A 26,936-nucleotide genomic window follows, 5' to 3' on the forward strand; every position below is an offset into this window, starting at 1 on the left:
ATGCTTGGAAATATAAATTCTTTCTTTGATTTCCATTTCTGTTCTGTTTAGAGGGTCATCTAGTGCATAACCATGGGTTGCTGCCACAGTTGCCGTTGCCGCAAGTCCAAGTCGGCCAGCGAGCCCGAGCCAGCAAGCCACTACATCTACTCAAGCGACCCCATCCCCGAGAAGAATCACATCCCCTTCACGGACATGCAAATGCAGATGACGGGCTCAGAAGACATTAGCATCGTCCCTCCTGCTAACGGCAACATCAAGGATGGCCAAAGCACCATCGGTTCCACCAAGCCTCGAGGCTCCAACCTTTCCCTTGCTAAGCGAAGCAGTGCCTTCTACCGCTTGAGCAAGCTAGGGAGTGACTTTAGTATTGGGGAGAGCATCCGAACTGATGGAAGTACGTGGACAGTGGCTTCCTCGGTCAACGAACCGAAAGAAGTGGATGATCCCAACTACGCTGCTGACGTTCTTACTAAGCTGAATCGCTTCCGACATGCCAAGAAATACACTGACTTTACAATTTATGTTGGTGACCTGACTTTCCGCTGCCACAAGGTTGTCCTGTCTGCCACCAGCCGCTTCTTTGCTCTTAATATTTGCGACGAGGTCACTGAAGAAGGGGGCATTATCATCAAGCATGACATGACACTGAACGATATCAGGCCTGATGTAGTAGGCCTTCTCCTGGACTACATCTACACTGCCAGGCTCATGATCAGCAGTGAGAATGTTTCGGACCTGCTGACAGCTGCCCAGTGCTTCTACCTGCACTCCGCCGAGCAGGCGTGTCAGGAATTTCTAGAGAGGCAGGACAACAGGAGCCGGCACTCCATAACTGACTCGTCCAAAATCATGGCAGAATACACCTTCGAGCAGCCCTACCATGTGAATGAGATTCTCCTGGGTCTGAACGACCAGCGATTTGACAACAAGTTTGTGGATGTCACACTATGTGCTGGAGAGGAAGAGCTCCCCTGTCATAAGGTTGTCCTGGCAACGATTGACTCGGCGATGGAAGAGAGACTACAGACAGCAGACGAGAATGGTCACGTTAAGATAACAGATGTCAGTGCAGCAGTCATGAGAATGATTGTGAACTATACTTACACCTCCAAGCTTGAGGTCTGTGAGGAAAATGCAAAGGAAGCACTGGTGTTGGCCAGCACCCTTCGGCATGACTCAGCAGTTCGCAAATGCAGTGAGTTCCTGAAGACAATGTTAGACCCATCTAACTGTCTCAGCATCCAGCGATCTGCCAGTGGGCCAAGTTGTGAGCTGCTTCACAAGGTAGCAACAAAGTTTGCCCTGAAGAACTTCCGGGAGGTCATAAAGTATGAGGAGTTCCTGGAGTTGTCACCGCAAGAACTTGTTGAGTATCTTGGCGATGATAACCTGAATCTCCTCAGTGAGGAAGAGGCTTACAAAGCCCTGATCAAGTGGGTCAAGCACAACTTGGAAGCACGGAAGAACCTCCTGGGATTTGTTTTGAAGAGCATCCGTCTTCCTTATTCCTCACCTAAGGTCTTGGATGCGGTTGCTGAGGACCCATTGGTGAAGGAGTGTGAAGGATGCCACGATCTCATCCTGGAAGCCAGAGCCATCCACATTTTAATCAGGGATGGCAAGCAGATGTTCGACCCAAGAATGAAGCCCCGCAAGGCCTTTGCTGATGTGACCTTTGTTGTGGGCGGCCGGAACAAAAACCAGCAGTGGATACCAGACACCAGTTACTATGACAACATCCGCCGGAAGTGGTTCCCATTGGAGGCATTTCCAGGGAGCAATACCGAGTACAAGGTTGTGGCACTGTGCAACGATGTCTATGTCATCAGCGGGCGATACAGAGAGGGACAGTTGTGCGGGAACGTCTGGAGGTACAACTCGCTCTTTGACGAGTGGACGGAGGTGGCACCCATTCACCTCCCGCGAGTTGCTCATGGCGTTGGGGTCCTCCAGGACCTGATCTACGTGGTGGGGGGTCGGGTGGACAAATCCAATGAGCCTCTCCATGAGGTGGAGAGATACTGCCGCCAGACCAACCAGTGGAAGAAGAGCGAATCCATGACCTACGGGGTGCTCAATCCTGTTGTCACATCACACAGCCGGCGGCTCTATGTCGTTGGAGGACTGAGCGAGGAGGGACAGGTCCTTGTTCAGTGCTTTCACCTGGACAAGAACGCCTGGACTGTCATAAAGGATGTCAGTCTGCCTTTCGAGCCACGCTTTGGGGCAACCGTGAAAAGCAAGATCTACTTAGTGGGAGGCAAGACAGAATACCAGGTCCAAGTCTACAATCCCAACAAGGGTGAAGACAAGATGATCGGGGAAATGCAGCACGCTGAAGGCCATGCGAGGGAGCTGTACTCGGCCACGGTTACCAACCGCAAGATTGACGTCACAGGTGGTCAGTGGACAGTGGGCACAGTGGAGGATGCCCTGACCATTGCCACAAACAGCGTGGAGCAGTATGACCCAATAACCAACGAGTGGACGGTGCTCGGACCAATGCCAAGGGCATTGACCTATCATGGCTGTGTGACCATCAAGATGTACATCGGCTTGCCCAAAGGAACAGACAGCTGGTTAAACAACAAGAAGTCCTACCAAATAGGCCGCAAGTAAAGACAACAAAAGTATCCTCTTTGAAAATATGTTTCATTCACCCAGAATAAGGCCAAAAAAAAAAGTCAGTCTCTGGTCAGCACGCGTGTCGTTTTTTAACGTATGCGTCAGTGTTTTTTTCCCCATTTTTTCTCAAAATTTTCGAAGCAGCGCCCTGTATTTCCGCACTGCATGAATGTTCAGGAGTAGACTGATTCCTGGCCACAAGTCCGAAGGGCAATTTGTTCAAGGAGCCAGACTAATTCGTGGAAAGCTCGTACCCGGTGATAGATCCGTTTCGACTGCATAATGTTGATGTCAAACACAGACAGTAGACCATGGATAGGTGACAAAGTTGCAGCCAGCTGGTTAACAACAACGGCGGCATTACATGTGACATGCTACTACTAGCCGTTGCTCTTTGATTAAATATGCCACTCATTTCCGTGTCTGCTGCCAGTCTTCTAAAGCCAACCCCACCCCCCCCCAAAAAAAGCATGCATTGCCGCATCAATTCTGGAACTTTGGTTTGACCAGAGACCAAGGGTCTTTTTTTGGCCAAAAGTTTTCTTTCTGTTTTCATAATTATCAAATCATTTCATTAATCAGTACTTGGGCCTTTTGTTTGTAAGATTCTTAGTCATGGTGTGATCCACAATCACTTCAGATGTTATTTTGAGGACAGGATGAGTAATTATGGATGCCTCTGCAGAAATGATGCCCCATTACTTTAAATATTATTTGTTTTATTTTTACTGTTTGTGGTGAGATTATGCCAGCGACTTGCTGAGAAGTTTGTAACAATGTTGCAAATCGAATGACGCCAGTGGTTTCCTGTCATAACAGATTCCATTCATTTCAAGTCAGAGACAACTGAGTTGTTCACATAACATGAGAGGGAATTTATCAACGCTATCTTTGTGATGTTACAGTGGTTCTTGGAAATCAGTGTGTGGTATGAAATGTCGGAAATGAGCTATTAGACAGTGAACGCTGCATAAAATGACACTTTTGGAACTGCATGTGAATTCTCATTGTAACTTTTACTGTGGAAAACCATATTTGTTGTGCCTGGTACCCTTCAGTCAGAAGCGATGAACACTCAAATTGTTAATAAAAAAGAAATTTTTCCAGCACAATGCTCTCTTTTTTTTTTGTTGTTCGTGACTCCTGTTGCCTGCTATAAGCCATGCAGAGTTCAAGCCACAAGTGAAACTGAGTCATTTTCACAGCTTGGCCTTGCGTGCCGGAAGATTTTTGTGGTAATATTTGTTTGGAGGAATCCTAGTTCAAAAGCTGCATCGTGCATGTATGTCGTAACGATGGTCTTTAGAGAATTTCCTGTTGCATTTACTGCAGCATATGTACATGTAATCCTACAGACTCTCAAAAATCCAACAGATTGAAAGGCCTGTTGGAGGTTTTGAGGTTTTTCAGGTTTTGTTGTTGTTACGTGTACTTATTCATGTACATTATAGTAGCACTGTAATTGTGGACAGTGCTCACAAGAATGTGTTGGTTAAGGTTTCATGTACAGATGTGCCGCGAAATAAGAAGAAACATGATTTGAAATTGCAGCATTGTCCATGTGATGATGGACCAATCAGATGCCTTATTAGGGATGCACTCTGTTGCTAAGGCATGTATGTACATGTATTCTGGCTCGCCTTTGGCTGATATACTGCTCTCATTTTTCAGAGCTTCAGACTAAGTACACGTACTTGTAATTAGTGTTGTGATGTGCATTAGATCATGTTGCTTATACATGTATATGCAAAAGTAAATAGTACTAAATAGCAGTTGTGTTCGTAATTCCAATACATAGACAATTCTGCAGGTTAAAAAAAGTAGTTTCAGCTAAGAATTAGACTGAAATTCTCTGCACTTTCATCTGCAGAACATGAGTTCTAAATTTGTAGGAAAGTTCAGTAAAACTGTTAACAATCGTGTGCACTTTATCAAAATCTTGAATATGCATGAGAAATAGTCTGGTGCCATGTGTGAGTACTGTATGTAGTTACATATACTTGAACACCACATGTCCAGTGGAGGTATATGGACATTGTACATGTATATGTTGATGCACATGGGCTGCGTAGGGTCCATCTGGTCTAACATGTACATGTACATGTACGTCAGTTGAGTAATAAGAACATGGTGCGTTTTCACTTGAACGTCGTATACTTGTTTTCTGTGGATAGTGGAGGGTATCTTCTCCTTCACCATTTCCATGGCAATGGCTTTTACTTGGTGTTTGTGGCCAAGAATTCATTCCTGCTTGTGTAATGTACATGTTCTGTATAGACGTGTTGGCAGGGCTTCATTGGCCTGTCAAAGCATCCATTGTTTCCACTCAACTTTTCGTATTTATTCCTAACTTAGGAACTATTCTGTCTTCTGTTTGGGGGTTTTTGGCCAAGAAAATACATGTAGGTCCGGATAAAGAAATTTCAGAACTTCCATGCTCTAGCAGCTCCAGCTATTTGAGGTCTATGCACATTATGAAGCTCTACTAGTAGCAATGCTCTTATGTCACCAGAGTAGCCATACACGTAAGCTCATGGAAACAAATGTACATTGTAAATGCTTGGAAAGCCTCACTGTTCCAAGGAAAATGTTCCAAAGATCTTGTTTTGCCAAAGTACAGTTTGTTTTGTGCCTTGCATTTTGTGTGACAGCAAGGTGAGTTTGTTCTTTACTAACTTATTAAGAATATGTTTGTGTTTTCTTTGTTCACTAAAACAGTACTCTTGGTCTGGTGTACATGTATGTTGAAAAGTAGTTTGACTGCAGCTGTTATTTTAGGGAATCTGGTCTCTTTCAAGGACTGTCTGGCTTGTGCAGGTCACATCTGAAATTTCCTGGCTGCGACTGGAAATGATGTTATTAGTCTGCACAACTTGCAAGCAGCCATTAATTAGTGGCTTTTATGTAGGTGTGTGTTACTTTAAGTGTTTAGCCAGAGCAATTTGGACACGGCCGCATTCTCTAAACATGATATCACTGTGTTCATGTTGAAAGCGCCCTCTGTTGGTATTTGCACAGAAATGGCAGCCACAAATGAATCAGTCTGGTTCCCTGTTGATTGTGATGATCACCCTCTTGTAGTTCAGGTTGCCTTTCATGATCTTCAGCAGAAAAAGTCATACTGTATGTCATGTCCATAAGCAAAATTGTACTTGCATTTCATGAAAGGAAAGATAATAGACGCAAGAAGCCTATTCACTTTTGGAAATGCCCAGGTAGTGGGAAAATCCAAAACGACCCCTGAATGTTTTGAGAACACATCAGAAAAATCTCACGCATTTTCAGGAGGGGGGGTTTCAATATGTGATGACATACATGTAATCAAGGCTGGGAACCAGACCACCGGTACAAATGAACCTGCATGCGATTGTTGGAATGCAGATTTTGAGAAGGGTTTTCATATTAACTGAACCTGAACTTTATGATTATACTTGACCACAACTTGACAGACACTGCCCAAACAATGGTTTGGACCGGGGCTTGGTCACGAAGCTAGTTATCAGTAACCAGTTTCATTTATCAGCACGGTAGAAACCATCCATATGAAAAATTTAATGGAGTACATGTATGTCATTGCATAACCACGTACATGTAAGTCGGAAGAGTTGGAGCCAAGTGAAAAAAATGTGAGTGACAAGATTTCCCAAATACGTGAAGTTCTGCATTTTGGCATTGTTAAAAAGCAGCCAAGTGGTCAAGCTGCTGTACGGGCAATGCAAATGTACATGTACATGTAAAATATGTTTGCCCCAAAACTTGCCCTCATTACATGCAGCATGTATCAAGAGACTTCGTTGTGGCTGAAAAGGGGTTGTATTTTCCACCACCTAGTTCCAAAGTGAATTAGCCAGAGGGTGCTTTCAGATATGAATGGTGCTCATGTCACATGATTTATGTAAATAAACTACAATTGTACTTGTAAAGTAAAACCAAAACTAAATTATTTGTACTAATAATTCCAGCTGTATACTGGCTTTACGAGTGTGTGTGTTGAAGTGTACTCTGCTTGTACAGTAATATTTATGGCTTCATTTTGATGCAAGTGATGTTGATTTTTCTCTTTTTATGGGGGGTGGATAAAAATGACTGTACTTTTAGCACACAAAGTTATGGCTTTTGGGGAGAAAAAGAGATGGTGAAGCTTGAGAACCTGTCATGGATCAGACTAGAACTTCCACATGCTCTCTCATTGAGGGCAAGTCTCAACTTTGTTCTGAGATGCTTGAAAAGAACCTTTGTGTAATACACGTAAGTGTTGAACTGCTTTTATTGAGGACACATACCTGTGTGTACATTGTACCAAAAACCGGGTTGTGGGAACTATGCAGGTGTTGAAATATAGACGTTATGGGGACCCAAACTGTTGTCAGAACAAAATTTAGATCACAACTCGGTCCTAACTTCTTGACAAAAGAAATTGTCCCCTTGACTACTTTGTGCCAGGGGACCCGGTATCGGGTACCTTATGTTTGTACGCATAGCCGGGGTGCCCGAAATCAGACTAAGGAGCCAGGTCTTGTAACAAAAGACCGAGCTGCTGGGACTTGATAAATATTTTTTCAGTTGTCAATAGCGGAGGTAATCCATCCTTTTTTGAAACTCTATACCATTATTTGTGGCATTCAGTATGAAGGATTACAACCATGGATGAAAGCTCTCCAGCGCTGCAGTGCTGAGCCACACAATACCGCTGCATGCTAATCTGGCCCCATTGAAAACAACGCCAGCCGCAAACTGCTCTACATGTAGTTTCGAAAACAAAAGAAAATTACGCAACACCGCACCATCTGGGCTCTCTTTACAAGGCAGCAGGCCTGGCTGAAATACACAGGCACCAATAGATGTAGCCTGTCAGATTGGAGTAGTCACCAGACAGTCCTTCGTGTGGGTGAAAATCATGAAAAATGCCCGTACGGCCATTTTAATTGAACCCGGCAGCAAGTGTTTAATGTGGGGAGGCACATATGCTCGTTCCCACACTTTCTACATGTAACTGTGCAAACGGCGTACGTGGACATAGATACGTGGACATAGATACAGTGTACATGTACATCAACTGGATTATAAACCCACATACATGTACAGTACATGTACAGTGTACACATGTACAGTGTACACATACAGTAGAGATTGGTTGGCAAGGGTTGCAAACTGAATCATGTGCAATCTGATTAGGGAAACAAATGCAGTACATTCAAAATGTAGTCATCTATATTCAACCTTGTCCAAAATGTAGAAATTCATTGCCTATTGTTGGTGAAAATGAAAAATGAAGTTTTCTCTAGATAAGAATTGGAGACTTTTATATGATCACAAGAGAAAAATTGGTCCACTTCTGTGTTGAAAGTGTTCCCAACTTTTTAGTTTTCGATGCTTGTAGAAATATAAAAAGATCCCTGTAATGTAAATACATTGTCAGATCTGTTTCTATGGTAACCCTGATCTTTCTGTTTGAAATGATAAGATACACTAGAAGATTGCAGTAAGATTTTGGGTTGTCATCCTTTTCTTTGACTCTGTAATGTAACACATTGGTTTCATGTTTTTCTTCCAAAGATCAAATAATGTTACTGTAATATCTATAGATATTTTCACACAGTTAACCCATACTATGGCCTACTATTGATAAAACCATAAATTTGGGTTGGGGCTATTTTCTTGTATTTGGCCGTCCTATCTGGTATTGTTTGGTACTGTATATGCTCTGTAAAGTTATTATTATTTAATCATGGTTGGCCAAAGTTATTTTTCAAAATTTGATCAAGAATTTAAAAGTAAAAGTTTGTATTGAGCTATTGAAGTGGACTGCACAGCATTGATTTTGGTATTGCTGTACAAAAGGTGTATGTGCAGGGCACCGCTTGGACAAGACCTCACGCGAAAACTATCAGCAGTGCTGTTAGACAGGGCTCTGGGTACCGGTGAACAGATGTTCACGAACCACATCACAGTTTGCAGTGTGCATGTCTGAGAAATCAAGCCCCTTATGTATGCAGCCATTTATCATCGGAATGCACACAAAAACACTTGCATATTCCAACAGAACATTTGCACAAAACATAAACATTTATGTGGTTAATGTGCCCAGGTGTTGGTTTGCCAACCAGCTGTTAAGTTAGGCACAGTTTTACAACTTACTTGTAGATACATGTATGGTGCTCCGGTTGTGCAAAGGCACACTCATGCCAAAGGCTCACAAGCATGCTTTTTACATGTGATATGTGTATAGCATCACCATGGCTGTCTTTGCTAGTCAGTTTGTCAGGTTTATGTGAACAAACACTTGTCCTTTTTCTGGTCTATCCTGAAGAGCAGCGAGGGGGGAAGATGGAGTCCCCCTTCCCCCATTGTTTTGTACCATTGTAATGCTTTATTTTTTGCCAAAGCCTTGTGATAATTTTTTGATACCAATTTTACGATTATTGGGTGGTACCATTCCTGCAAATACCCGTTTTTCTGAGACAGGTCAGCACACACCGTGAACTTTTCCCAGTGATGTGCTTAGCGCTGTATAAAAACCATAATAAAACCTAACACCAGGTTGAATTCAAACCTCATAGATAATCACTCAAATGAATGCCTTTACATGCTTGCTAAGTTTCAAAAAGATCAAGCGTGGGATGGCCGTGATATGGTGTCTTGTCCCACACCCCCGGTTGTGGGATGGTGCAGTTTTTTTGAGAAAACTAGGCTGAAATACGACAGAAGTCTGACAGCAAAATTGAACCATTCATTGTGTGGTTGTCAGACTTCTATTCTTGTAGCATTGAATGCAGTGGTGTTAATAATCAACGAGATAACAGTCCTGTGACTGGGTTCGACGATAATACGTGCACCAATCTTTTTTTTTTTTTGTTATCGGGTTTTCTCGTCTTCATTGCAAGTTGCCTATAAGGATCACAGGAGGAATTTATTGCTTGCAAATGTGCTGTTTGAATTATATTCTAATTATTTTTTTAAATTTTGCCCATTGGGTGTTTGCATGTGTTAATAGTTTCCTTTGTAAATTGTTTGTGACGAAAAAAAAAAATCTAAGATTTTTTTTAACCAAAGATACTGGTTCCAACTTGTTTTTTTCAGTGAGATGTTAAACTTCTTTGTTGCGAATTAAGAGAAAATGTGTTGTAATTATGCAAAATATTGTTGTGGAAATGTTAAGTATTTATATTGTTTGGTATGCTAACATTTGTTTTTGAGAATTATTTCAGTAATGTGTGATTAACCAGAAACATTAATTTCTTTATTATTAATTTTGAACATGTCTGAAGCTGTGGTGTGTGTTTGCAGTACCAATGCCGTAATTGAATTCTGTTGCTTTGTTTCTTGAAAAGGTTCTGCCATCCGTCAAATCTGGCTTCTCTCAGGAATAGATTTCCAGGGGAAGTGCCTCTTTTTGATGAATCAACTGCCTTCTGTATTTTTGTTTTGTTTTTGTTTGCTTGTTTGTTTTTTGGTGGCATTTCTAGTCAGGAAGTCAATCCGTCGATGACATTGCCTCGTCAAATATTTCAAGACTTGTTAGCCCTTATCATATGTATTCAAAGTCAACAGTTTTTAAGTGGAAAGTCATTCCATAACACTTTGTATTCAAATGTATCTTTGGGAACTTTAGACTTATTAGAGCCCAGACAGATTCAGCGATTGCTTAATTTTTAATTTTTTTTTTTAAACAAAGAAAACCAATCCATCCATTTGCTCTGGCAAATGTACAGATTGGTACCCTAACCTGTAGGATGGAGGGGAAAGTAAAAACAACTCATAGCATTAAATTAATTGGAGTTGACAGTTAACGGGCTATTTGTTTCAAATATCCATGAAAAGTGTACCTTTGTAAAACAGCACAATATCAGCATTGTATAAAAATGTGTGGCTTTATTTAAGAATTAAACTGTTACCACTTGTTGAAAGGAACATTTTCTTATGTTTTTCCTTTTGTTTGCTTACCTTGTGAGGACCTTGATTGAGGACGTTAATTGAGGGCATGGAGTTTTGCATACAGATCTGTAACATATTAAGTACTCTTTTGACTTGATTCTGATCCAATATGCTTTGATTGCATTTGATAAATTTAAACTATTACAAATTCCGTTAAGCCAATTCAATTACCAATTATTACAAGGTTAATGATTTTTTAATCATTTCTTAAAATTCTGTTCAAGCATTTTTAAAAATTAAGTTAGTCACAACAGCACAAACCTTGGACGGAAGATGTACACTATTTACAAATTAGATTTCAAATTACAAAATATGGTGAAGCATAAAACCTTTAGATATTGTGGTCCCATCTCTATATGTACACATAGCAAGTGCAGTTTTCAATAATATGAGTTTCATTCATTGCAAGTGTTGAGTGAACAGCAAGTTAAATTTTCTATGGCTTGAATGGTCCACAAACCAGCAAAATGCAAAATCCAAGTAAATTATGGACCAAGTATGTACATTTAACAGTCACCATTCAACTTGGGAGGTAAATAACTAATAGGGCTTTCACCCAACCCAATTTGAAACGACAGTTCCCAGAATAACTGTTACAATGTTACATGCTAAGCAACAAGCAGCAGGGGACCAATTACAAAAGTTATGTACTGAATGACAGCTTAGCTGGTAACCCGATTTTGCTGAGGAATTGGTTTTTGTGCAAAGCAAGTTTCTTGCTAGCCAGCTTCGTGAAAAGTGCCCCTAACATGACCTCACACAACAAATCTGTGAGAATGCAAGTTTAACGAATGGCTCAATCTCTTGGCATGCATTCAAAAGTCTAGTTGGTTTTATGTACTGGGTTAATCTATTTATGCCCCCAAGCATTTTGGTTATAGATTTCTAAAATATCTTCCATAATCAATCACTGTGCTGGAAACAAAGTACATGTTGGTGCTTTCATTTTCAAGGGATGCTGTAGGCCATGTACTAAAATAGGTGCTCCCTTTCTTAACTGCAACAGTTTTCAATCTTCCAATGGCAGGAAAAGAGTGGACGATGAATTTTTCTGAGACACAATATCTGTGCAATGTCATACTCTTTTTCAATGTCTAAAATGACATGACATCTTGTTGGGGTTGGGAGTTTCATAAACACTGCTTTTTTTCAAGCATTAAAACTTGTGCATGCTTTTTTCAGACAACCGATACCACCTGCGGCTGCGATTTCATTCAGGGAAGACACTGCTCAGTTTTTCTGGTACTTCTTTTGACCCGAATTGTGAACGAAAACATTTGTATATTGAAGACATTTCTGAGAAAAGACTTTTCATTGATTTCTTGCCATGTACTTACAAAATAAAACCAGTAGAGAAAAGGAAAGTTAGGATGGCAAAAATATCCAAAATTTAGCAGTTGTTTGAGCACAGATCAATGTAACATTTAGGTTTTTTCCTTGAATGGCATCACAGATTTGCTCATGAATACGGAAATTTGCATCTGCATAAAAACCAAAAAGGCACTTTTCAAATATATAACAACAATGGACAAATAAGATTAACTGAAATACAACAGTACATTTTCACAGGGTTGCAGCAAAAGAATTGCATTGCATAAAACCTTTAGTCTTTCAAAATCCTTCAAAACTGGCAGGTGGATTTTGAGAGATCTGGGAGGGTGTTTTGGGATTAAAAATCATCATGAACTGTAATTGTTGGATATCCCGCTGGTGCTGCTCTGCAACTCAAAGAGTTCCCCCTCCAGTGTGTACTCAGCGTATACGGGCTGCCTGACGCTGACGGGCTCGGGTAGCGCCGGCGAGGCACGCAGCACGGTGGGCGGGCGAGTGCCGTGCCCTGTCCGCATCTGCCAGTTGGCGCGCTCCTTGAAGGGCGCATTGCCCGCCTTGCCCAGCGCACCGGCCTTGCGGCGGTTGTACAGCATGCAACTGACCAGAACGCCGACGATGATGAGAATGACCGCAGCCAGGACCATGACAGCAATCAGCCAGTCGTCCACCTTAACAGCCGAGCCGTCCAACGGACCACTTCCAGAACTGGCATTACTATCATTGCCTGAAAGAATCAAATGGGAAAAAAAACCCAATAAATTCTGATGAAAAAAAAAAGAAAAATTAAAACGAGTCACAAAAAAACGAAAAAAATCAATTTTCATCTGCAACAAATCCCAGTCTGGGCAAATGGCAAGTTTGAACTGAGCCGGACATATAACTCCAGACATGTATTGGCCTGCCAAAAAAAAAAGGGAATCCAAGAGTAAGTTGGCAAGATTTCACTTGACCCTCAAACCTCTTATTTGTTTTCATCCTAAATGGTCAAAGAATACATGTATTTGAGAGATTCACTCTCACTTCTTGATTATATACTGCAAAGAACATAATGAACTTGATAAAGAAAACCCAGTAATTCCTTCAGCAGTGATCCCCTAAACATCCCCAGAAAACATCTCTAAATGAAGTCTAATGTGTATCTAGATAGCTTTTTGAAGATCAAATCGCTTATTATTATATTAGTATTACCCCTGCTCATCACACCTATACAAACATTCTCTATGGTATCGTCACTTCACGCAATAGCTAACAATTTAAGAACACAGATGTCTGCCCTCACTGGTACCCATTTTCCATTTTACTCTTGGGCAGAGAACTAGTGTCAAAGTGCCCTGCCCAAGGACACACACACACCGCCCACCCTTAGGACTGGACTGGAATTCACTATCTGAAGAACTACCCACGTATCCCACAATTCTGCTTAGGGAATGCTACAAGACCGTCTGGATTCCGACCTTCTCCCAAGGTCAACTTACTGATCTCACAGTTGGTGCCTGTGTAGGATCCCTTGCACAGACATCGGTATGTTCCCACCTGCTCCACACAGAGCCCATTGTTCTTACAAGGGTTGCTTTGACACTCGTCCACATCTGAGCGAGGGGTGGGGGTGGGGGTGGGGACAGGGATGCCAAAAGGGAGGACAAACATACATCAAAATGGAACGCAAGCAGACAAAAATGATTAAAAATGTATTCTCTATTTTCAGAGAACACTTTGCAGTAAAACAGTACAGACTGCAACAGACTTTATCTCAAGCTAATTTGTTATTAATAAGTAGCATCTATCTATGACCACCAAACGGAAATGGTTGACGATGTAGATTATCCTTTGCAAAGGGCGCCGGCTCATAGTTCAGTACTAAAATTTTAATTGAATGTGCACATAATCATGCCATCTTTGTATGAAAGAGCATGAGTTGATTTCTGATGATAAATGGCAGCTTTTTACACACACATAATTATGTGAGCACAGAAAATAATTTCTCTGTCAAACTTTCCCAGTTTCCAAAAGAGGGAAAATTTTCCCCCTAGCATATAACAATCCATGGGAAAAATTGCATGAACATGTACATGACTGTGGTACTGATGACTCAATCTGAAGCCCTGCAGGTGCATTTTCAATATTGAAAATTGTACCGGCAACATTTCTGATTGTGTTAACCATGACACACATGTAGGCCTATGGTAAGGTTGCTCCACCCCTTGTGAGTGAGAGTTTATTGAGGGTTAGAGTCCATACCTGTTTGGCAGTGACTGCCTTCGAACCCGTCCATGCACAGACACACATAGCTACCATCTCTCTGCTGGTTGCACGTGCCACCATTGTAGCAGGTTTCTAGGGTGCAGTCAGCTGTGCACGAGACAATGGAGCAGAAAACAAAAGCAGATCAAGACATGAACGACCTCAAGCACGGACCGCTCTTTTGTCTTGCCACGGCCAACTAGTTTTAGCCTACCAGTGATTTCCAAACTCTGGCTGGCTGTCAGTCAGTACAAAAGCCAAAGAATAATTCACAACGTAATAAAATCAAATATTACCTAGCTATTGAGACACTTTATAATAAAATGTAATATTAAAATGAAAATAACTCCTTTCTTGTTAACATTAATGGGACAAATGTCCAATTTGCAGCAAAACTTGTCATCAACCAAGGGTGAACTTTCCACTGGCAGCCCATACAAATGGTAGGGAAAAAAGTCTATTTAACTTTATCAACAAGAGTCATAATGCCTTCAACTGAAACGTTTCTAACGAGTAAAAAATTCTGCTGTTACATAACCATTCAACATATTACACCGTCTTAACTTGCAGCACTGCAATGCATGTGAGACATGTGGGAACTTGTATTTGAACTTGATTACAACGCTACTGGTGAAGGACTCAAAAGGTTATGATACTGGTGTCCAGACTTCACCAGTAAGGATCACTCACACCCAAGTCATGGCACCATGGTCAGAATATCCCCTTAGCAACTGCCTCTTAAAAATTTATAAATTTTTGACATAAAAGAAGTCCAGGAAGGTATTCGCAACTCTGTTACCCAGACTTCATCAATGGGGATATCTAGCATCTGAAACAAGACACCACGGTAAGATTGTCTCCTCATACTCACCAATATCACAATTGCTGCCAGTCCAGCCAGACGTGCATGTGCAGTCAAACGTTGAGCCGTCCACACTCTCGTGGCACACCGCATTGGTAATACAGGGATTGCGAGAACAAGGACCAGCTAAAAAAAGGGTTTGGGTTAACTTCTCATTCAAAGAAATATGATAAATGATAAATAGTAGGGTGTCTAATACGGAAGTGTACAAAATTGGTTTCAATGGGTTTTACCATTCAAGAGTTCTAAGTCATCGTCCAACTTCTTGCAAAAGTCTAGGTTCCAATTGGGATATATTACTTCATACCACTTCATGCCTGGGCATTTTTCAATGTTGATGATGCTGGGCCGGCATGACTATCATTTTTTCCGTTTCAAAATCCTTCAAAATTCATCATTTCATTTAACCGTCTATAGCTGCACAAAGTAATCTTTAGGCACTACTCTAAGTTGACAGGTGACCTTCATTGACGCCCAAGTATTTAAGCCAGGCCTGCGCTCTCAATACCCCAAACCCTGGTATATGGTTTCAAAACAAGGCTGGATTATCACCACTTTCGAGAGTGAAAAATGTTGGTAATGCCCAGCAGCCTGGTCTTTTGTTCGGAGTACGGTCTTTTGTTACAGGGTCCTGTTTCCTTTGTCCGAGTTCGGAGACCCCGGCCACGCATATAAACCATACGTCTCCGATTCTGGAGTCCCCGGCAGGAAGTGGTTAACCACAAATACAAATTTCTTCTTTTGGTTTAAATGATTAAACCGATCCCACAAATGTAAGAATAATATCGCCCCCCCCCCTAAAAAATCCTCAGCCCCCTATAAATCCTCTTCCAAAGTCTCTTCTCGCCCTCAATATCGTCTCAAGTCTGTGGACTTTTTTACCTGTTCGGCAGCGAGGTCCATAGTATCCAACAGCACACTTGCAGGAATAACCATTTCCAGCCACTGAGCACACCCCGTCATTAAAGCATGGGTCGGGAGTACACGGATCTAGAAGAAAAACAAATACACGAAACTTGTAATGTCTGGGAAAACTCCCATAGTTAAAGACGGTTGTCAAACCCTAATCTCTTAAGTTGTATGATAAATTTATGCATGTATTGGAAAAAGAAAGGATTTGAGACTGGGTTTTAAATGCAAGGTGTAATGAAGTTTTCTTAGAATCATCTTTTGTGCATGTGTATCTTCTTCAATGTATAAAAACTGTTTGAAATCTGTTTGGAGTTCATGTAGTGAACTGCAAGTGCACCTGTTTAACATTCAAAATTGAGCAAGCTTTTCCAAAAACATTAATATGGGTAACATTAGTTATGCTTTAAACCTAAATGAAAATAAAATGTAATGTGTCCAAGTCTAGAGTGCTATCAGAATTCACCTTTTTTTTCCTGCCGTGAACAAACTTTTGAGCAAATTTGATTTAAAGCAAGGGATAGCTCCACGGGTAAAGTAACACTTCCATTTTCCAGATATCACAGCTGTTAATCTCTCCAGGATTTTAATAATTTTGGTCCTGAATTTTTTTCTGAACAAACGAGTCAACTGAGGAGGTGAACAACTCCACGTTGGCCGCCATGTGTGGGCAGATCCTTGGGTAGGGCCCCACTGTTGTTTTCCCTGAGGTAGCCGGTTTGAAGCCCTCTAGCAGTTTTTTCTTTGTGCAGTGGGAACCAAATGAACTTTAAAGAAATGTTAAACTGAGGGTACCTTCTCCGCCTCCGATCTCCATCAGCGTGACGTCAAACCCTCCCAATGTCACTTTCTCGTTGGTCACAAACTGCAGAGTCATGACATTACCCTCTGCCTCCACGTCTTCTGGGACCACGCCCCCGGCGTGGGCCAGGAGCCGTGCGTTGCTGGCTGTGGTTAACCCGTCGAAGACGCTGAGGACGTCGTTGGGAGACTCGGTGGAGAAGGTCAGGAAGTGGGCGCGGACGGTGGTGTTGGGGGCAGAGGTGACAGACCAGGTGGACACCAGGTTGTCGGGGTAGTTGGCCGGGTGGTAGGGGGACTTGACAGATATGGTGCCCCCTGAGGGTATAGTTAATGAACCACCCCAAGCCGTTGCTGTTATTACGGAAAAAAATTAAATCTGATTTTAATTTTCTCATCAATTATTACCAAACCATTTTCACGTCACAACTCAACCAAACCATCATGATGTCCTGGCCAAGCCAAGAATTGGTCAATAATTTCACATGCTATCCAAAGCAAGCTTTTACAAACCATTTGCAAAACAATGTAAGTCAGTGAGGCATGACTCAGACGATTGCATTCCAAGTATCAGTGGGAATTAAGATTATTACCCCAAGTTTATAATAAGGCATAATAATAGTCATTATTTGCACAGCTTTGCTATATATTTCCTTTGTGCACTGCCCTCTATAGACAACTTGCATTCGAATCACCTATTTGTCAAAGTACATCGATGCCACTATGGCCGTTTTCCAATACTCAACTTTGGCTCCGTCTCAGGCTTCAACTTTTTTTTTACTAGCTGACTTTGAAGCTGTAAGCACAGTAATCAGTCTAATAGTGCCACAGAACATCAAACAAGATGCAAGAAAGCCAAAAATTACAGTAATTCAATGTAATTGAAACGCTTCAGGCCCACAATTGGGGATTGATTTGGGGAACGAAGCCTGAGACGGAGACGAAGCTGAGTATTGGAAAATGGCCTATGATTAATTCAGCAACACTGATGAGCTGTGTTATCTGCCACATTCTTTCACCTGTCCCCCACCGCATCTATCACCCCATTTGTCCACACTTACCTATTTCACAATGCGTTCCACTGTACACGATCAGACACTTGCAGACATACTCAAACATCCGTTGCTGGCACGTTCCACCGTTCTGACAAGGGTTGCTGCCACACAAATCCTCGATAATAGCTACCAAGGAAATTCACATAAAAGTTAAGCACCGCACAGCATAATGCGCTTAATGATATAAGTGTTCATTACCTGCTAATTGCTTACAATACATATGTTCCAATGCCCTGTAAGGCAAAGGCGCCTTGGGTAGCCGCCAAACAACTCACATCTGCCTGTGGAACGTTCACCGACAGAGATCGTAAACGTTGCTTTTTGTGGAGGTTTGGAGATCCCTCGCAGCACAGGAGAGAACGAACAGGTACTCTACTCATATATGGCTTGGGGCGGGAATCGCACCTAGGTGAGCATTTATGCACTATAACCACCTACGACCCCAGATCAGCATCGCATCAACAGAAAAAACAACATCTAGAGCTACGATAAGTATCACGTTGACCAATTTTCAGAGCTTCACGCTCTATTTTTCGCAATCTGCACAGAAGAATGTGTTTTTAGATGGAAGCGCTGCAAATGTCAATCTGTAAAAGTTTGGTCAAATATTTACCAAAGGAGATGAATTTGGAAGCCTATTAAATATACAGAGATATATAATATATATATATATAATATATCACTATTGATTGCTATGAAATATGAGCAAAATACTAGCCTTGGTCCTTGGGAGTCCCAAGTTATTTTTACCTTGTTCACAAATGACTCCGGTGTAGTGTTCTGGGCAGGCGCACTCGATACCATCGCCAACGTTGTAGCACTGGCCACCGTTCACGCAAGGGCTGCTGGCACACGCTGCCTGATTGGCTGCGGAGAGAATTCAAGCATTGCTGGTGAAATGAAATTGTCGGCATTGGAAAGGGGGGTTTGTGGAGTAATTTTGCTGACAGGAACTGATTCATTTCAGCTCGCCACAGGGCTTGTTGTCAAGGGGGGGTCAGGTTAATTGGCACAGTGGTTCTTTCCTTGCCTTCCACCTCTGCGGTCCAGGTTCGAATCCCGGCACAGTCCTCATGTAGATTAGGTTTTCAGTCCCTACCTGATTCCGTGGGTTTTACTCAGAATATTCCTCTGGGGTTTTCCTCCCACCTCTAAAACTGCAACTGTTTCTTGTCTCCTCTCTAGAAGCTTCTTAAGGCTTGCCAGCAACACTGCCTAGGGCACTTTATGAGGAATCTTTGGTTTTATTGCCACAAATCAAACATCATAAAACTAAGCCAGATTGTGTCTGAGTATGATGCTCTCAATTCAGTTTCTATGCATGCATTCACTTCATCTCTTAACGCCTCTTCATTTTGATGGGGGAGGGGAGGTATACTCTACATGGTCCACCAGCAAAGCACGGAATAATTTTCTTGAGCTATCATCTTTTCTAATAAAGTTTAGTTACGTACCTATTTCGCATGTCTGCCCACTCCACTCCATGGGGCACAAGCACTCAAAGTTCTTGATGGCAGAGCCAATGGACTCTGAACGACACACTCCACCATTCTGGCAGATGTTGCTGTCACAGGGATCAACTTCAGCTGCAGAGGGGGAATATAAAAGGGTTTTAGGGCAATATATGAATAATGACTGCTGTGAGCCCTGTTGAGATGATCCTGAAACGTAGAATAATTTAATGAAGTGGCAGATTGAACATTATGCTCTATAAGGCAAACCCAAGTAAAATGGAATAATTAATCCCTGTTCAATCACCAAATAAAAAATTCTTTCCTTGGACAAAACGGGAAACATTCATTAGTTGTTTTATGCAAAGCTTGAAAATAAATCCTGTGTTCAAGTCGCACAAAATCGAGACACTGAGAAGTTGTCTTATTTCCAAATCAGGTCATGCTTCAGAAGACGTTCCTCGGCATCTTACGGTTTATTCTAATCATGTCATAATCATGTTTATTCTAATCATTATTCTAATCAATTCATATTTCAGAATACCGAAGTGAACACGTCACGGGCACAATTATATGTGTAAAAGGCATTAGCGCGAGAACCAGAGCGTGAACCAACACGCATGCGTAATCTATTCGTTTGCACTGCACTTTCTGGTTCATAATGACGTCACACTTCAGTACTCTAATCAGCTTCAATTAAGAAGTTTGAAAATTTATTTGTAAAACCAGTGAAAAAACATGCTGCTGGACTCGTGATGGACTCAGTGACAAGCTCTGACCCACTTACACCAAGGATATTGAAAAGATCTGCCCAGCTCACCTGTTTGGCATTGCTTCCCGAGCCACCCTGTCTGACAGACGCAGGTGTAACCATTGATGCTCCCTTCCTCGGTCACGACACAGTCCCCTCGGCCGTTGCAAGGGCTGGGATCGCATGGCAATACTGTGACCAGTGAAAAAAACAAACACTTTATAGGTCCAATCAAAAGATGTCAAAGCGCCCCGTGACTGCCTGGTTCCCCTGAGGTGGGCCATCATTAAGGCAAACGTTTGGTCATCGACTGTATGTCATACAGTGCTGCCAGTTTCTATATAAAACAACTGTGAATTCATTATCAAATGGCATAATGGTCACCACTTGTGCCCTATACTGTTGCCGTTACTGTTCCAATCTGATTCAGTACCACTCTTGAATTTCAAAGGCTTGCCCACAATGTCAGTGCTGTGCATTCCGTCGCAGCTTTTGTCTGTTACAGTGGGGGATGTATGACCGGTCACGTGGGTCAGTGAGAATTCCAAGCTGCTCCGGATGGTGCCGTTATACCAATTTTTTGGGGGAAGGGGGATGGGTGGGGTAAGGCTCAATTTTTTTGGGGGGGGGAGGAAATATTGCTTACGGAAAATATAGGGAGTTCTATATTGCTAATGGTCCAGAAAAAATTTTACTGGAAACAGAAATTCTTTCCCAAAAAAAAGCCTCTAAACAGGACAAGGGAGTGGGGATTTTTAGTGGGGCTCTCTTCAGATATAAGGAACGTGTGAAAAAGACACCTTGAACTCTTCTGGTCTACTGTCGTAACACAACTCTTTCGTTTTGAACTACGTAGCACGGACACGGCATATTTCTCTTTTTGTTTGGACTTGTATGATTCAGCTCAGAGAAATTGAAATTTTGATCCAAGCAGAATCGTCGTCAACGACCTCAGCAAAGATCCTCCACATTAGGCCTGCTTCAGATTTATATATTTCAGGTCAACATAGTCAGTGAGCAGTTTGCAGGAGGTTTTGCATCAAGCATTTCTGTAAATTAAATTAAATTTAATTAAATTATTTTTTTATTTTCAACAACAAAGTCTCTAGCTCCATTTGTGTTGAACTGTGCATACAACAAAATAAAGAAAAGATGACTAACTGCAAGAATGTGCATACCTCTGTAAAGTTAAAATAATACGGCCGTTTCACAATAGTGCGCCGCCAAGAGTTTGCAACGCGTTGGCCAATCACAATGCGCGAATTTGTCGACCCAATGCGCGTTTGGAAAGAGTCGACAAATTCCGCACGTTATGATTGGCCAACGCATTGCAAACTCTTGGCGCACTATTGTGAATCGGCCGCATTGTCCTCTTTGAAGCAGCTGCCCGATTTTGCCCTGTTTGTTCAACGCCTACACCATACTGTGTGCCTTACCTTGATCACAGAGGGCACCGGTGTAGTGTGGGGCACAGCTACAGGAAAAGCCGGCCCCCTGAACCTCACAGGTGGCGCCGTTCATGCACAAGTTGGGGTTGCAGGGATCCCGTACTGTAGAAAGGAAAATCAGAAAAAAAAAAGTTTTTCTAAGATTTAACTTTGTTGGAGGTTTTGCAGTCAAGGCCATCGCAAGTCGATCACCAGTCATTCGGTCTAACATCACATGCTATTATAATAAACGGTGACAAAGGTATTCCTGTACCATTTGTTCAACCCCTGGAACCTGTCAACTGATTGGTGGATGGACTTGCTCATGGTTTTATGAGTGACTGGACTAGTGATGGGTGGGACTTTTTGTTCAGGACTTTTTGTTTCCAGTTTCTCGAGGCAGGCGCAAGTTCAAGGAGGTCCTGAGAATATAAATTTCGATAAGCACACAGTCTAGATTTTCTAAATCAAATCAGACAAGAACTCCAATCTCATTTAATGAGTGGCTGGTTCAAAGTTGATAATTTGCTGGAAAAATAACATAGCTATAAACAGGGCAATCTGTTGTTTAGGACTTTGATGAAAATAGATCTTGGATTTGTTCAAGTCTAAAGGTGTAAATATGAATTCTTCTCTTATTCTAGTCTTAGTTTGCTGATGTCGTTGTTTGAGTTTAAAATTGCTACAGTTAAACCCACCACTTCCGCAAAGATCACCGACAAATCCAGGTGGGCACTGGCAGAAAAAGCTGGTAGTGACGATGGGCAAGCATGTTGCACCGTTAAGGCAGGGTGAGCTATCGCATGGTAAAACCACTGTCAGGAAAAAAAAAATGAATCAAAGGTTTAACAGACGGAGGGGAAATAGTGCTCATGATAGCCACGCCCCACGAAAAGCCATGGCACTCGTGCTTGAAATTTTAGCTGGGAGCTATGTCACATTGGAGCCGTCACAATCAATAAAGCCTGCACACCAGACGTCCAGGCTAGGATGAAGCCTCAGCCAGTCCTCCAACTTTCTCAATCAGGCTTTGGGTGATTAAAGAATTCCTTACTTGTTTCTAGCACCGGGCCGAAACTAACAACCTTTGGCAGAATGGTAGATCATACAAGGGGCCTACAACACTGTTGACTGCTTCACACGAACAGACCTAATTTTGTTATCACAAATTCAAACTGTCCCTTTTAAGGGAGTTGTTTTCACTTCCTCATAAATAATAGAGTTGGAAAATCCCAGAATGTTTTCAGAACAATTTATGACGCAGGCTCCGATCTTGTTTGTCACTGATTCTGTTATCACCCAAGTTTCACCCAAGTTACAAAGGCAAACAAAATCGGGTCATTAGGATTGAAACTTAAGACATCGCAATCAGCAAGTATGCCCATGAGTGTGCACAAAGCAATTCAACTCCTTGATAGGTTATCACTTGGTATGGTTATGCTGGGGTACGTAGGCACCTACTTGTCTCACACAAGTCGCCTGTCCAGTCCGATGTACACTGACATTGACGTTGGGTACCGGACAGAAAGCAAAGTCCATTATTCAGACATGGATTCTCTTGGCATGGAGCTAAAACAGGAATGGAAAAAAAAAGAGTTCAGAGTTAAGATAACCTTTGCGTAAATATCCTTCTTCCTGCAAAAATGCTGTTTTTACAGGTATGGAAGATCTGGAATGAGGAAAAACTAAGAGGAGAATAGGGCTTGCACACTACAAATAACAGCCCAAAAGTAAGGCTGTGTTTAGACTCTGTTTCACAAGTTACAATAGTTTCTGCCTGATACTCACAAATGCCACAGTTGAGACCAGACCAGCCTGCTTCACAGTTACACTGGTAGCTGGTGAACCGGTTGACACAGGTACCAGTGATGCCGCAAGGATTGCTGGAACAGGGATTCAGCTCTGCAGAGTGGACCAAAAAAAACTGTTACTGCTTGTGGTTACATGCGTCGGTAGGGTGTGACCTGCACATGAAAGCCAATGAGGAGCACATTACACGTGAGCACCACTTTTATACGCGCACATGCCAATAGAGCCTCGACCATGTCCAGCATCAACAGCAGTGACAACAGTACCATGAACAGCAGCAGCAATAGAAATGCAGCAGTAACAACAGCAACATCAACAACAGTAGAAACATCAGCAACAGCAGCAGAATAACAACAGAAACAACAGCAAAAGCAACAAACAGCAGCAGTATAGTCACAACAGCAGCGAACAGCAGTAACAGTAAAAACAGCAACCAAAATGGCAGCAGCAACTGCAGTAACAACAGCAGAACAATCAGTAGCAACAGCAGCAGCAACTGCAGTAACAACAGCAGAACCATCAGCCGCAACAGCAGCAGCAACTGCAGTAACAACAGCAGAACCATCAGCCGCAACAGCAGCAGCAACTGCAGTAACAACATCAACATAAACAGCAGCAGCATATCAACAGAAAAAAGAGCAGAACCATCAGCTGCAACAGCAGCAGCAACTGCAGTAACAACATCAACATAAACAGCAGCAGCATATCAACAGCAAAAAGAGCAGAACCATCAGCTGCAACAGCAGCAGCAACTGCAGTAACATCAACATAAACAGCAGCAGCATATCAACAACAAAAAGAGCACAACAATCAGTAGCAACAGCAGCAGCAACTGCAGTAACAACATCAACATGCAGCAACATAACAACAACAGTGACACAATCTGCAGCAACAGCAGCAGCAGTAACAACACTGCTATCACAAAGTTGAGATTCTAGCTTCCAAAACTACTCAATCAACTTACCAATTTCACAAAATGTTCCTGCGTACATAGGACTTGAACACCGGCATTCAAAGCCTCCATTTGATGTCACAATACAGACTGCACCATTTTGACAAGGGGCGCTCGCACAAGCAGTGACTATGGACAAAAACAAAGGAGACTGTTCACACCACACTTTACAAAAGCCAAATACTTAATCTTGATGGGAACTTGGTGGAAGTCCAAGAACACTCACGTACACGTATGCTTACATTTTTCAGAAAAACCGCCAAGTCCTTTTAACAGTACATAATAGTTAAGAGTCTTCCTAAAAACAACAGTATGCTTTGTTTTTGAATTTCAATAGCATCAAAACCAACACGCTGCAATAGCTAGGCCTCTTATCCCCTGGGTATGAGAAAATAAACAAATATGGATGGTCCTTTGCATTTAGGAATGAAACTGTTTGGGAATAACAAAGTTAAATAACTTCCTGCAGTGTGTAAACTTTATTACCTGTCTGACAGGCAGAGCCGGAGTAACCCTCAAGACAGGCACAGGAAAACCCACTGGAGGAACTAGATGTACAGACACCACCAAACAAACAAGGGTTGCTGCCACAGGGGTCTGTCACTATGGACATAAAAGTAATATGACTCATTCAGTGCTTGAAGTTGCTGCTTGCAGAGGCCAGTTCTGTGAGAAATTTTCTGTGACCAGAGGCCGTGTTGAAGGTTGGACATTTTACAAGACAGTTTGGGGAAAGTTGATATCTTAAACTTTTTCTTGACTATCAATGTAGCAAATAAAGCAAGTCTAATAAAAATTAGCATGAAGTTACCGTCTGAAAATACTTTTTTCTTAACCATTTCCTGCCGGGTGCTTTTAAAATGCAGTTCCTACGTACAGGCCATTTTTCAATATCTTCGGTTTTCAAAAATCTTCAAAAATTCTTATCGTTTTTTCATGAAGGCCTAAACCCCATGAAGTGACTGTCTGGTGGCTACTCTAATCTGACAAACAACATCTATTGATGCCAGAGTATTTCAGCCAGGCCTGCCGCCTAGTACAAAGAGCCCACATTGTGCAGTGTTATATAAGTTCCTTTTGTTCCCGAAACTGGCACAGTGCACTTCTGGTGTCTTTTCAATGCGGGCCAGATTAGCGTGCAGGAGTATGCTATTGCTCATCACTGGAGCGCTGGAGTGCTTTTGTCCCCATTGGTAATCTTCTTGCGCTGCATGCTACAAACAGTGGTATAATCTTTCAAAACAATGATGGATTGACAACTGAAAAAATGTTAGTAATTCCCAGCAGCTCTGTCTTTTGTTCCCGAGAACCGGCTTTTGTTACAAGGCCCAAGCTCTTTTGTCCAATTTCAGGCACCCCAGCTATGCGTACAAACCCAAGGTACTCGAAAATGGGCTCCCCGGCAGGATATGGTTAAAATGAGTCATTAACTTAAAAACACCTCTTTGACATAACCTCCAACAGTATTTTTCATTCTGTACTACATCATACATTCCATAAGGATGATGAAATAACATCCCCTAATTTCCCATTCCAAGTGCGGTTTGTCCGAGTTATTCAGAAAGAAGGTTTTCCTGGCAAATGCAAATGCAAATGAACATATTGACCTTTCAGGAGGTCAAACCTGAAGACCCGTTCATACCGCAATCTAAAACAAAAGTGCAGTATTTTTGACGTCACAAAAAAACAAAACAAAAATTGCTCAAGTCAAAATGTGTTGGACTTTTGCAAATTTGCAGCACAAATCAAATACCGTATTTGAGCCAACGTCACAATGTCACGTTTGTGTTCACTTTCTTGTATTATGTAGTATTAACTGGCATTAATGCAGAAACGGAATATCCCCAAATTCTCACCAATCTCGCAATGCTGGCCGTCATACCCAGCTGCACACGCACACGTGTACCCAGCACCCTGAGGGAGACATATGCCTCCATTTTGACAGGGGCTACTCTCACATGGGACACTGGTGGAACATCTGTACAGAGAAGGCAAAATAAAGTTGGAAAGGAATTGAATGAAATGGGACTTTCGCTTAAATTTATGTCATTTTACCAAAATTAACATCTCCCCCAGGGTAGTACATCTTTGGAAGTAGTTTGCGGTACCCAATGCTACATCTGACTCGGACCAGCCAGCCGACCCCGGCAAGCTCGGTGGTCAAGTTGTTAAAAAGTATGCAAGAGGAAGCAGGAAGTTGGTTCCAGTCCCACCCAAGTATTAAGCTTGTAAACTTGCTTCATAAGCTCCCGAAAACACTGAGCACACAGTCTCACAAATATCTGTCTGGGCAAGGGCAAAATCCATGATCAAAAAGTACATCACTTTTGCAGAAAATCTGAAAATATGGTAGACTTGTACAAGACTTCACGTATAAATTACTTAGTTTATCGAGGTTTTGCTTTTTTAGGGAACTAAATGACCTTTGGCTAACTATTTTCTGAATGCAAATCAACTTTAACTTACACGTTTCGCAGTTGGTACCCACATAATTGTCCAGGCAGTCACACAGGTGGCCTGTACTGCCTTGTGGGTAACAGACTCCACCATTCTGACAGGGGGAGGGGTTGCATGGATCCGGAGGGGCAGGGGCTATAAATGCAAAAGACCAATTACCAATAATGACTTCAGCAAATTTCTCAGGAAGGGTTGGAAAAATGTCCTCTCTCACAGGCTTTTTTCACTGACAGACTGGTGCTGTTTGAAGTTTCTTCTACAACCACAAATTATTGGCTGCAAAATACCTTGTTTTTCCTCGATTATCATTTCAAATAGTACAATCA

The 26,936-nt window shown here is 42.1% G+C and overlaps 2 protein-coding genes across 3 annotated transcripts in view; one reads left to right on the forward strand and one right to left on the reverse strand.

Annotated features, from left to right (window-relative positions):
* The window catches only part of LOC110988586 (kelch-like protein 24), a 34,893-nt gene extending 24,354 nt beyond the window's left edge, over nt 1–10,539 (forward strand). For both annotated transcript variants that reach the window (XM_022252268.2, XM_022252269.2), the window contains exon 2: nt 52–10,539. In XM_022252268.2, the coding sequence (XP_022107960.2) occupies nt 73–2,622 (2,550 nt within the window). In that variant the 5' untranslated portion in view covers nt 52–72 and the 3' untranslated portion in view covers nt 2,623–10,539. The remainder of the gene's footprint in view (nt 1–51) is intronic.
* LOC110978729 (uncharacterized) overlaps nt 10,475–26,936 on the reverse strand; it is a 60,921-nt gene continuing 44,459 nt past the window's right edge. Inside the window, 19 exon segments of the mRNA XM_087148430.1 lie at nt 10,475–12,619; nt 13,371–13,484; nt 14,134–14,244; nt 15,008–15,124; nt 15,881–15,988; nt 16,703–17,062; nt 17,770–17,889; nt 18,514–18,630; nt 19,218–19,349; nt 20,035–20,157; nt 21,402–21,515; nt 22,091–22,207; nt 22,854–22,961; nt 23,181–23,294; nt 24,166–24,282; nt 24,640–24,756; nt 26,010–26,117; nt 26,120–26,131; nt 26,620–26,745. Of these exon segments, the coding sequence (XP_087004556.1) occupies nt 12,243–12,619; nt 13,371–13,484; nt 14,134–14,244; nt 15,008–15,124; nt 15,881–15,988; nt 16,703–17,062; nt 17,770–17,889; nt 18,514–18,630; nt 19,218–19,349; nt 20,035–20,157; nt 21,402–21,515; nt 22,091–22,207; nt 22,854–22,961; nt 23,181–23,294; nt 24,166–24,282; nt 24,640–24,756; nt 26,010–26,117; nt 26,120–26,131; nt 26,620–26,745 (2,612 nt within the window). The 3' untranslated portion in view covers nt 10,475–12,242.

Source organism: Acanthaster planci, linkage group LG18 (assembly GCF_054643075.1).
Source record: "Acanthaster planci isolate LZ-2023a linkage group LG18, COTS_SCS, whole genome shotgun sequence".
Lineage (NCBI taxonomy): Eukaryota > Metazoa > Echinodermata > Asteroidea > Valvatida > Acanthasteridae > Acanthaster > Acanthaster planci.